This window comes from Leucoraja erinacea, chromosome 1 (genome assembly GCF_028641065.1).
Source record: "Leucoraja erinacea ecotype New England chromosome 1, Leri_hhj_1, whole genome shotgun sequence".
NCBI lineage: Eukaryota > Metazoa > Chordata > Chondrichthyes > Rajiformes > Rajidae > Leucoraja > Leucoraja erinaceus.
This window is the reverse complement of record NC_073377.1, coordinates 65,554,561-65,567,135: the sequence shown is the minus strand read 5'-3', so window position 1 is coordinate 65,567,135 and position 12,575 is coordinate 65,554,561. Positions and strand designations below refer to the sequence as shown.

At 40.6% G+C, this 12,575-nt stretch overlaps 1 protein-coding gene across 1 annotated transcript in view; it reads right to left on the bottom strand.

The window, feature by feature from the left end:
- scfd2 (sec1 family domain containing 2) overlaps positions 1–12,575 on the bottom strand; it is a 224,050-nt gene that overhangs the window by 187,727 nt on the left and 23,748 nt on the right. The window contains exons 3-4 of the mRNA XM_055636130.1: positions 8,513–8,640; positions 171–346 (exon numbers count right to left, since the gene is read on the bottom strand). Coding sequence (XP_055492105.1) covers positions 171–346; positions 8,513–8,640 — 304 coding nt within the window. The remainder of the gene's footprint in view (positions 1–170; positions 347–8,512; positions 8,641–12,575) is intronic.

The following is a 12,575-nucleotide window of genomic DNA, read 5'->3' as shown; positions in this document are numbered from 1 at the left end:
CACCCTGATTTGGAAATGTGTTGTCTAGACCTTCCCTGAATCCACATTCCTTCTGGAATTCTCCAGATTGCAAAAAATGGCTACATTAAAAAAGTTTAACTTATAATGATATCATGATTATGCTTCATGTTGAAATATGTAAATGAAAACTAAAGTAGGTAAAAGCAAACCTGCAAAAGCAGCCGCTCAAAAGCAAGAAAGTTGTCCCATTTTGAGTAGCATGTATGTCTCAAAGTCTGCGCTGTTGCCATGGTAAGCTGCAAGAGCCCACAGTGATTCTCCAAAACTTTCAAATTGGTCTTGAATAATTGGACATAGGTGTTGAGTTGTTCAGGTGTGACTCTGCCTGTAACAAGAAAAGGATCATGAAAATTCTTATTGCACATTTAGAATGAAGCAAATCAGGTTGGATATTTTGAACAGACGAGTAAAACTAAAATCAGCTTCATTTACTTCATTGTCATGCATCATAAACAATCAGAAATAGTGGGCTTTGCCGCGCAACTAGGATCAATTATCATCTTGTTTATTCTTCACTCAAAATAGAAATCTTTTACTAAGGTACCAAACCATGTACTTCATGAAATTCAAATTAGAGTTCCCCTCGGTAGTTGGTTAAATAGCAGAAATGCCAGCTGGTTATGATTTTTTTAATGTGAGGTGTTGCAATTTTGGACGTCTAACATGGGCAGGACCTACACAGTGAATTGTAGGACTCTGGGGTGTGTTGTAGAGCAGAGGGATCTAGGACTGCAGGTGCTTGGTTCCTTGAAGGTCGAGTCGCAGGTAGATAAGGTGGTCAAAAAGGCTTTTGGCACATTGGCCTTTATCAGACAGAGTAAGTATAGAAGTTGGGAGATCATGTAGCAGTTGTATAAGACGTTGGTGAGACCGCATTTAGAGTATTGTGTTCAGTTCTGGGCACCATGTTATACAAAATATATTGTCAAGCTTGAAAGGGTTTCAAAGAAAAATTACAGGGATGTTGCCAGGACTAGAGGGTCTGAGCTATATGAAGAGGTTGAGTAGGCTGGGTCTATATTCCTTGGAGTGCAGGAGGATGAGCGGTGATCTTATAGAGGTGTATACAATCATGAGAGGAATAGATTGGGTGCACAGAGTCTCTTGCCCAGAGTTGGGGAATCGAGGACCAGAGGACAAAGGTTCAAGGTGAAGGGTAAAAGATTTAATAGGAATCTGAGGGGTGACTTTTTCACACAATGGGTGGTGGGTGTATGGAACAAGCTGCCAGAGGAGGTAGTTGAGGCTGGGACTATCCCAACGTTTAATAAACAGTCAGACAGGTACATGGATAGGACAAGTTTGGACCAAACGCAGGCAGGTGGGACTAGTGTAGCTGGGACATGTTGGCCGGAGTGGACAAGTTGGGCCGAAGGGCCTGTTTCCACATTGTATCACTATGACATGAAATATCTGGAAACAAATGGCCAATCATTAAAATAATAACATTGTTGATGTGCCTTGCTGAAATGTGTATGCAAAATAATGAGCCATTCTTGTCTGCATTTATAATATTTAAATAGACTACTGATATGAAGATCCTACAAGTCTGAATTTAACAATATACATAAATCAATAGTAAGTTTATGAAGTGAAAAAAAACTTTAACCATCTTCTTAAAGATTCCAAAATATTTTTTTTTTGTTCACTGGCTACTGGCAATGTATCTTTGATCACGCGGCAAGGTAGAAGCAAAATAGAAATCGTAAAAGTCTCATCAATTGAATTGGTTCTTGAAAAGTTAAAATCAAGAAAAGCTGTTTAGCTCACAACACTTTCACCTAAAGCAAGTGTCTGCTGACAATTGGAATGGACTTAACCTGCACTCACCAGTTCAGCTAATGTTAGTTACAAGGTGACCTAATTGAACAGTTTAACACCTTTTGAGGAATTTAGATTTCAAGATTTAATAGGAACACGAGGGGTAACGTTTTCACTCAAGGAAAGATAGGTGTATGGAACGAGCTGCCAGAGGAGGTGATTGAGATATTAAAAGGTATTTTAAAAGACATTAGGACTGGTACATAGATAGGAGAGGTTTAAAGGGACAAATGCAGGCAAATGGAGCTTGTTTAGATGGGGCATCTTGATCGGCATGGATGATGAGTTGGGCCAAAGGGCCCATTTCCTTGCTGCAAGACCATGACGATAAATATGTTAAAAGAGGGTAAAAACAAGAAAGCATATATTATTTGACAAATTTTAGATTTGTTTATTTGCTTTTCTCAATTATATATTTTTATTGGAGCACAGTTCCAACAACAGGAATCAAACATCTATATGAGAGACCTCATCAATATTTCTTACTTAACTGATACAAATGCAGTTTCGGCATCACCACTGTTATTACCATTACCATTCTGGCAGAGAACTGATAGAGCAATTTGTTTTTTCTGAGATTCATGCAAAAGATGCTCCATGCTATGCAGTATAATTACAAAGCGAGCGACTGGGGAGCAGAGCTGTGCTTACATTAAAAACTTTCTAAACACAATTCCTTCCATTTGCAGTAAAAATCAAATGCTTCAACTGAAGCACACTGCACTCAGCTTAGTAACATTATAAACCAATATAAACCAAGAGAATGGAGCGGCTGGGCTTGTACATTTTAAAAGACATTCTACACTCTGTACACTCTGGAGTTTAGAAGGATGAGAGGGGTTCTTATTGAAACATATAAGGTTGTTAAGGGTTTGGACACGCTAGAGGCAGGAAACATGTTCCCGATGGTGGGGGAGTCCAGAACCAGGAGCCACAGTTTAAGAATAAGGGGTAAGACATTTAGAATGGAGACGAGGAAACACTTTTTCTCACAGAGAGTGGAGAGTCTGTGGAATTCCCCGCCTCAGAGGGCAGTGGAGGCAGGTTCTCTGGATACTTTCAAGAGAGAGCTAGATAAGGCTCTTAAAGATAGTGGAGTCAAGGGATATGGGGAGAAGGCAGGAACGGGGTACTGATTGGGGATGATCAGCCATGATCACATTGAATGGTGGTGCTGGCTCGAACGGCCGAATGGCCTACTCCTGCACCTATTGTCTATAAACCTTAGAGCACTTCATGCTCCTGTTTGTAGTTTTCAATACTGTACCTTCTCTTGGGTAACAAGTGAACATAGAGCAGAAACGTTGCTACAGGAGCAAAATAATTAGATTTATAATACAAATAGATTTTATTTAGAAAAAAAAGACGTTAGACCGAAGAACAATTTTTAACAAAATACAGATCCTAAAACTAAACAAAAGAGAAGTTTGGAAGTGAGATCTCAGACGAGTGATAGAAAATAATAAAAGCATAAAAATAGCTGAATCTCCTTATTCAGGCTGATCAAGGCGAGTGGGGATTTTTGGGAGGTCACAAAATGGTAATGGAATTTAGAGCCCTCACTTAAAAGTGGCTGTTAATTCTACGTTAATTTGAATTTAGATAAACATCTTGATCGCCAAGACATACAGTAAATATGGAGAAGGGAAACATGTCAGCCATAATCATCCAGAATGACAGAATAGTTTCAGGTCAGTGGTGTAGTCATTTATTGTGTACGTAATCATGTGGGCTCGTGGACATAGTGAAGTCTTACATATATAAAAAGGATGAAAATATTAAATGGAAGGAGCTTTGCACTGCTGGAGTGGAATGAAGTAAACATCCTTTTATATGGGACCACTAAACAAGTTTGTCCTTGTGTCCTCTAACTGTTACTGCAAGCAGAATATGCCTGAAGATCACCAGTACCCAAAATCCCTCATAGAATACATACAATTGACTATAAAGTTGACCTGAAGTAATCCGCAGGGTAACTCAGCAGCATAACAAAAACAAAATCATTCTTTTTGGACCTTGTGGATTCTGAAGACTCAATAACCCCAAGCAAAAATGCCAAAATAAATTGCAGGCTTGAATCATTTGATTGCAGGCAAAGCCAATCTGTTTGCACAGGTCATGTCAGAGAAAAAAAAGACACATAACAGTAAGCCATTGCTCTCGATAGGCAGCAGCACTTTATCTCCCAAATATGTAACAACTGATTCTTAAAACAAAACTAACTTAAGGAAGACACTGGTGTAAGAGTTCAATTCATTGAATATGCCAAAGGGAAAATCACAAACACCCAAGAGGCATGAATAAGTTTTGTTGAGAAAAGTGAAAATGAAACCTTAAACACCAACATACTTCACTGGTAGCCTTGAGGTGTCTAACTAGGTGTGCACCAAGGCTTGTCAAATGCTCATATCCTAAATGGAGAGGATCAGAGACATTTCTCACAACCAACAACATCCTTGGCCTGGAAGATAAGTGTTGACAATGCATACCTATTGAATGCTGCAGTGAGGGAAAAGAAGAAAGGAGCAATAATACAGAAATTAAACCTAAAAGCGTGTTATAGACATTAACCAACTTATCTGCTTTGCTGAAAACTGGAGATCACTCATGTGCAAGGATAATTCAGAAGCTGGAGAAACACAACAACTAATAGCCATTCAAGACAGCTATATATTGAATACATACAATCAAAAGCTGGGGGAAGTGTGAGAGATAATTTTCATGGTCTGAAATAGATATCAAGGTATTATAGATATTATAACTGGAGAATTTTAGGTCTCCGTGCTCAGAAACAAATTTCTCATGGTCCGACAGGCTAAAGGATTCAGTCAAAGCTGTTTTGCTGCAGAGGATGGAAACTTCCAAGTAAATGGTAGCCAAGAACACAAAGGAGGAAATTACGTTCTGTCAACCACAAAAGTAATGATAACCTACAGTTGAAGGACAACTCCCAAGGTCTCAGTCCAGAAGCAAGGACAGCATCTTCTCATTATCAGAAGAGTACATCAGCATTCAAGATGCCGAGGAGAGGGGAGGGTACTAACAGGGAAGTGGAAGTTGGGGGGAGAGAATAAAAAGGCAAACTGGGAGGAGGAGACAATGGTTAAGTGGCAAGGAGAAACGAGGATGATGTTTAAGGGACTCAATCCAAGTTTGGAATGTCTTGTTTTTTTGCAAGTATGACTCAATGCCAGTTTCTGGCATGATATTTTTCAAATGTCTCCAGATTGTGTCAGGAATAGAAAAAGGACTAAATCTGGACTGTATGGTCAGAATGGGTTCCATTGAAAAACATTGTAAAATGAGTGACTGGCTGTAAGATCGAAGTACTGAACTTGAGATGGAATAATTGGACGTTATAGTTCATAACCAGCAGCATAAACAATTATGCAGCCTAAGTAAAAATAATTCAAGTATATTGAATTTATTGCTTTTAAACGGTCTGAAAAAGCAAGGCACTAAGTACAGTTTCAGATAAAATAACTGAACAAAGTCCTCCAAAAAGTGGAGGCAAAAATGACTCCCTCTGGCTGATTTGATGGTATAAACAGTCCCGCAGCTCACCGAAACGAACAAAAAAAACCTCCTAGCTATCAGGATTGACCGTTTGATTGTCCCAATACAGGCACGTGTGTCCAATTGAAAGTTCCAACTCGGGCTGGGACCAAGATACGCACTAGTGCCGTTCCTCCCTCGGGCTGGGCCAAAACCTGCTCACGGGAGCACCGTTTGAGCCCAGGACCTGAGCTGCCTCCAGAGAGGTCGCCGGCTCCCTAGGCCTCAAAACAAAAAGGGGGATACGACAAAAAGGTCATCTCCCAGAATTTGACAGTGAACAAAGGTCAAATGGAACAGAAACACAAAAAAATGCTATCAAATGGTTTAATACAGGCATAGAGTGATACAGATTAGATACAGAAAACCTGGCACGACTTCCCGGCCAAAACTGGAAAGGTCATCCCAGACAGTAACAAAGCACTGGAAGTCCTATGCCTGCCTACAGTTAGATACAGGTCCATCCCAGACACCTCCCAAACTTGGCCTATTATGAACTTGTCTAACTGTTTCTTAAACTTTTGGATAGTCCCAGCCTCAACTACCTCCCCTGGCAGCTTGTTCCATACACCCACCACCCTTTGTCTAGAAAAGGTTACCCCTCAGATTCCTAATAAATCTTTTCCCCTTCACCTTGAACTTATGTCCTCTGCTTCTCGATTCTTCTACTCTGGGCAAGAGATTCTGTGCATCACCAAAGATGGTCAGATCAGCATTACCAAATATTCACCAAAGATGGCAAAATACACATTGTTATATATAAATGTAACCAAATGACACAATGTCAACATTTTCTTGTAACACACTTTTTACTGGATTTACTATGTAAAAACTGAGTCATTGAGTGATACACCGGCCAACAGGTCCCAGCTGCACTGGTCCCACCTGCCAGCATTTGGTTCATATCCTTCCAAACCTGTCCTATTCAAGTACCTATCTAACTGCTTCTTAAAGGTTGGGATAGTCCCTCTCAACTATCTCCTCTGGAAGCTTGTTCCATGCATCTATCAACCTTTGTGTGAAAAAGTTACCTCTCAGATTCCTATTAAATCTTTTTCCCTTCACCTTAAACCTGTGTCCTCTAGTCCTCGATTCACCTATTCTGGGCAAGAGACTCTGTGCATCTACCCGGCCTATTTCTCTCATGATTTTATACACCCTCTAGAAGATCACCCCTCATCCTCCTGCGCTCCAAGGAATAGAGTCCCAGCCTATTCAACCTCTGCTCAGACACTCTAGTCCTGGAAACATCCTCATAAATCTTCTCTGTTAGTAATACAGTATTGAGTATATATGAAGGCTAATGTTCAAAAGAGCCTTTTGAACCACCTGATCTACTTTCCACTCCACCTTCAGGGAGCTATGCACCTGCACTCCTAGATCCCTCTTCTCTACTACACTCCCCAGAGCCCTCCAGTCACTGTGTACGTCCTGCCCGTGTTAGACTTCCCAAAATGCAACACCTGACATTTTTCTGCATTAAATTCCATCAACCATTCCTCAGCCCATTTGGCCAATTGAGCAAGATCCTGCAGCAATTTTTCACATCCATCTTTACTATCTGCAAACCGCCCCCCACTTTAGTATCATCTGCAAACTTGCTAATCGGTTCAATGTGTTTCAAAAGAAAAATGAATGCATTTATCAAACAGCAGCGGGTTTCAAGCCTACAAAAACGCTACTGAGCACATTGCTAAATAATAATTATTCATAAAATGCAAAGACATTCTCCAGCAGAAAATTTCCCTGCAGTGATTCATAATTCCCTTGCTATCAGAGCTGCCATCGTGTAGCTAGTTTCAGTGCTAAAAGAAAATCTGATTTTCTGGAGCTTTGCTGAACATTTTTATTATATTTAAAAAAATACATTCTTTGTTTTCTCAGCACCGACATAATGAAGCCGCTGTGGGAGCTAGACATTAAGGCTCCTTGTTGAGCCAATCTCAGGGGCTTCCTCAAAGACTTCAACACTCGAGAAAACCAAGATATTATTGATGCTTTCATACTTATTCATATCAATTATGATGCAATGCAAGGATTATCAGGTTAAAAAAAGCAACATAATTTCCTATGAACACCATAAGTTATGCAGTGCATCGACTCAGAAACACTGACATCTCACATGAGTTTTTGATTAACTCCTTGCCACATATACAAACAACTTGTCATTCTTTTCCTCTTTCTCAGTTTTTCAGTCTCCTGAAGAGGGCGCTGTGTATTCATTAAGCCAGAGTTGCCAGCATGGACTCACACTGGTTTAGTAAGTCCTGGGTACAGGGGTGCTCTTTTATATATGACGAGAAAAGGTTTACGAGGGATATCAACGGTCCAAAGGGGGAACATTTGAATTATTTCAAACCAGGATTGAATGTCTACAAAAGATAAGTTATCTACTGAAGGATTTATTTTAGGAAAGGTGAAACTGTCCAATAAAAAAAAAGTTTGAATTGAATACAAAATTATTTTAGTATGATAATATTCAAGTGTATTAAATTGTGTAAATGCATGTGGGTGGAGAGAATATCCACACACAGTCAATTGGGATAATTTGGTTATTTTGAAAAGGAAATTGGTTAAATATGTGGAGAACAAATGCAGGGATTAAGGAAAGAATGAAAGAATTGGCTGGATTACTCTTTAAAGGATCAGATGCCTGGTCAGTGGTTTGCTGGCCTTCCGTCAGTACTACTCAATTCTGCAATTTGCTCATTCTTACTAGAGAAAATGAGGGGCCTATTTCAGTTGGATCCAATAACTACAAAAGAAAAACTCATTATGCACCAATTAAATGAGAAAATGCAATACGTAACTATTTTCAGGAACATTTTTTATTTGATTTCATTAAAAAATGAAAAATAGGTTTATAAATTTTCTTATACAGGTAGTACTGTTTCAACAAGAACATTCATGAATACAGTCATAGCTGCTACAGAGGAATAAAAAGGTATTGGGTTTCCCCAATAAAAGTTTCATAAGACGAGCAGTATTCATGAAACAAATCTTGGCAGTAGATGAAACAACTAAATAGACTATGTGTTTCGAGAAACGGAGGAATCATGAGCTTTCAGGCTATTATGTCAAAATAAACGGAGAGTAAATTGGTTATGCATATTACCCAAGCTCATCTTAATTGGGAGATTCTCCTTGCTAGCAGCCTCCACTAGGTGCCTCCGCACTTCCATCACAGCCTCTTTATGTTTCATGTTTAACATGGACTCCCATAGAGCTTTGGATGAAGGGTCACTGCAGTGAAATAACAGGGTTAACATGACATTAATATACATCTTCATAAAAAGATTCCATGTTCTGTGCATGTTCTGGAGCTGCTATTTATGCTTGATTTAAGAAAAATGCTCATGCAAAACTATTCTCTGTTCATCCATCAAAAGGCAGTTGGAGGGTAAAATGGTCACAGAAATCAGATTATGACAGCAAGACAGGAGCTTAACAATGCCAGCATCTCTTTTTTCCATGGAAAAGCAACTTGCATCTCCTCTGTCAGTCTAGCTCCAGAGATATGCCAGATGGCGAAATCCTGGGTTTGCGCTTATGTTATTTTATGAGATGCTAATGTTGAGATTGGCCAGTTTACCTCACATTACCCAGAATATAGTTGAATCCAATTTGCCCTCTACCGAGCTCTCCCTTTTGGAGATTCTCTTTATTGGTTGGACTTTTTTTTTAACATTCTGCTGGCTTCAAATCTGGTTAAATTTAAGAAAGAAATTGTGAGGACACATCATTCTCCCAAATCTTTCTCCAGTGTTGCATGAGTTGCGTATAGCAGAGCATATTGACTGGTTGCGTCACCGCCTGGTTCGACAACTCGAACATTCAGGGACGAAGATTACATCAAGTGGTGAATACAGCTGGTCCATCACGGATACTGACCTCCCATCCATCAAAGCGATCTACAGCAGACGCTGTCTCAAAAAGGCAGTCAGCATCATCAAGGTCCCACACCACCCTGGCCACACTCTCATTTCATTCCTGCCATCAGAAAGAAGGTATAGGAGTTTGAAAACGTTAAGTTCCAGGTTCAGGAACAGCTTCTTCCCAACCATCAGGTTATTGAACACCACAAACTCCAACTAAATTCCAAACTGCCTTGGTTGCACTTGGGGCCTCAGGCTTCATTTTGTATTTGCAATTTATTGGGTTTTTAATTTATTGATTTTTTTTGTTTGTTTGTTTATTATATATTGATTACTGCACTTACAAACCTGAATGCTGCTGCAAGTAAGAATTTCATTGTCACATTTCGTAACGTAGGACAATCAAACACAAATAAATAAGAGTAAAGAACAACAGAAAATACTTTTTATCCTCCAACTTCAATAAATAATGCACATCAATGGTTAAAGTACAAATGTGTTAAAATTTAAAGTTAGAGTATTGAATTCACATGTCAGTGACTAAGCCTATTACTAATATTTATTTACTAATCAAAAATGGAAATGGCTACATCTGAATTTGCAATTAGTAACATGCAACTAGCAGTAAACATGGAGAAAAACGTCAAAATTCACAAGTATAAATTTCCAGATCAACATATTTGTTTTTCTCCATACATCATTTCAGACACTGTTCTCCTTACCATGTCCATGAATGTATAGAAATGTCAAGACCGTCAAAGGGCATTCTAGACTACAAGAAAAATCTGAACCTTGCCCGTGTGTGAAGGTCGCAGGCCAAAAAATAGTTTCAACTTCGAAACAGCACAATTCTGCAATTAATTCTAATCAAACCCTTAGAAGTGGGGGAGAAAAAAAATCACGGGTGGAGCTTGGATATATGGTCCGATGTCTGGGGAATCCATTAACAAGGCTTGTGTGCTATCAGCAGTAAATCTTCCCTTTAACCTGTGCCATCGAGCAAGAGGGTCTGGAAAAGCTATTACATCACTGGCTTACAAACTACAGTTAACAAGTTTTCTGCAACTCAAATGAAACTTTGCTTGGAACACTGGATCTGGTCTGGGCTACATTCATAGAAACTCATGGTTAATGAAGACTCATATTATGGCAGCAAGTCAAGGCAATATACATACATAAAAAGAGCAAAGGATTATTGAAATGACTAAGAATCACATCTCATCAAAATCTACAGGAAACCAGCTGTGAAAATAACTGTTGCATTAATCAGAGGATAAGTCACTAGCATCAAAGAGCTATTTATGTTATTCATTCCAAGATAATTTTTTGCTTTAAAGCGAGTAATATAAAAAATATTTTTTCCAGCATTGGCCCAGGTTTTGTGGTAGAGTAATGGTGAGATTATTAGCACTCTATTATTATGTTAATTGGACAACAACTGCCAGTGCCCACACATGCACCATAACATGTGGAAACCGGGAGAAGTTGCTGTTGCAGTTCTCTGCACTGGACTCAGCATACTCACTCAAAAAAATCTAGCCAAAAAAGTGTGGGTGAGTCCATTCACGTCATAATTAATCTTTAAAAGTATTAATTATATCCCTATTAACTACTCTGGCACTGAAAAAGGGTTTACATGAATAGAGTCTCAATCTTTCAAATTTTTGTTATTCTTTCTTAAACTTTTCCTTCCTGACTTTAATTTGCTCTTTTAAACCCATCTTGCTTTCAATTTCTATTTCAATTTCTGTACACAATCCATGAGGAAGTGGAACAAGTCGATAAGGAAGAGTGAGATAGCAGTGAAAGCAGAACAGAATGTAGCCTGGCCTGGAGAATTTTATCCAAGAAAGAAAGATTCTGTGGACAGGATGGAAATGTTTTCTTTGATTCACAGGAAGTTCACGAGAAGATTAAAAGAAAAGCCTTATTTAGAGCGGAATGGAGATGTGCTCAATAACAATTGTACATATATTCAATTTGTTCGAAAGGTTAGAACTCTGCCTGAGCGATGGTAGAAACAAAAATCCTGATACATGCACATGAAAACTCCCTAAATATGCAGACCAGGAGTTCAAATTTGGATTATTCTGGAATGTGCTACACTGTCTTTTCAGACTTGGGGCAAAAATGTACAATTGTTGCACAGAATCAATGGCGCTGGAATGTCCTTGTTTGACTTCAGTTCTGCCTCAGTAAGGATCATTCACAGTACATCCCAAATTCCCTTGTCGATTGTAATGGAGCATTTTGATAATTAATTGATAATTAATTAATTGATTTTAACAACTCACAAACACAGTTGTAGATATCATGCTCCAGAGACAACAGTTGAAATATAAACATAGAATATAGGTGCAGGAGTAGGCCATTTGGCCCTTTGAGCCAGCACCGCCATTCAAGATAATCATGGCTGATCATCCAAAATCTGTACCCCGTTCTTGCTTTCTCCCCATATCCTTTGATTCCGTAGAGAGAGGAAGGGGGGGGGGGGGAGAGGGGGGAGTGAGGAGAGTGAGGTGGAGGTGGGGGGGGGGGGGGGAGGGGGGGGGGGGGGGGGAGGAGGAGGGGGGGAGAGAGAGAGGAGGGGGAGAGAGGGGAGGGGGAGCAAAGGGAGTGAGAGGGAGGTGGAGGGGGAGGGGTGTGAGGGGGGGAGGAAGAGGAGAGAGAAGGGTGAGGTGGAGGGAGGGCAGAGGGGTGGAGGGGGGAGAGTGGGGGGGAAGGGGGGGAGAGAGAGGAGGGGGAGAGGGGGGAGGAGGGAGAGGGGGGGAAGGGGGGGGGGGGGGTAGGTGCTGTGCACTGCGCTGCGCTGTGGACGGCCAGCCGAGTGCGAGTATTGACACAATCAGGGACTGCCAATGTTGACAGTTTGCAGGCAGGCGATCATCGAGTTCATGTATCACCAACTTTATCAATGGAGCGCTCGACGTCCTGCGGCGACCAGCGTTCGCGGAGGGCCTCCGGGATCCCCGTGGACACTGTGTGTTCGCTCTACGGGGACCATAGGGGCGGGCGATCGACCCCGGTGCTGTCGTCGGCTGCCCGCTGCCTGAACCCACGGGTGGCCGTCTTAGCCAGGCCCAGGAGCAGGCGGATGGGGAGATGTAACTCACAGCAGACGGGCTGGGCCATGTAACTCGCAGCACGTGGCTGCACAGCTGGCCGCGAGGAGAAGAGGCATTGGGACGTCATCAGCTCGCTTCAGCAGTTAGATTTCAAAAAAATGTCAGATTGGTGAACAATTTCAGTAAAAAAACTCGGGAAATAATGAATTAAATTTTCAGATGAGGGGATTTTTGAAAT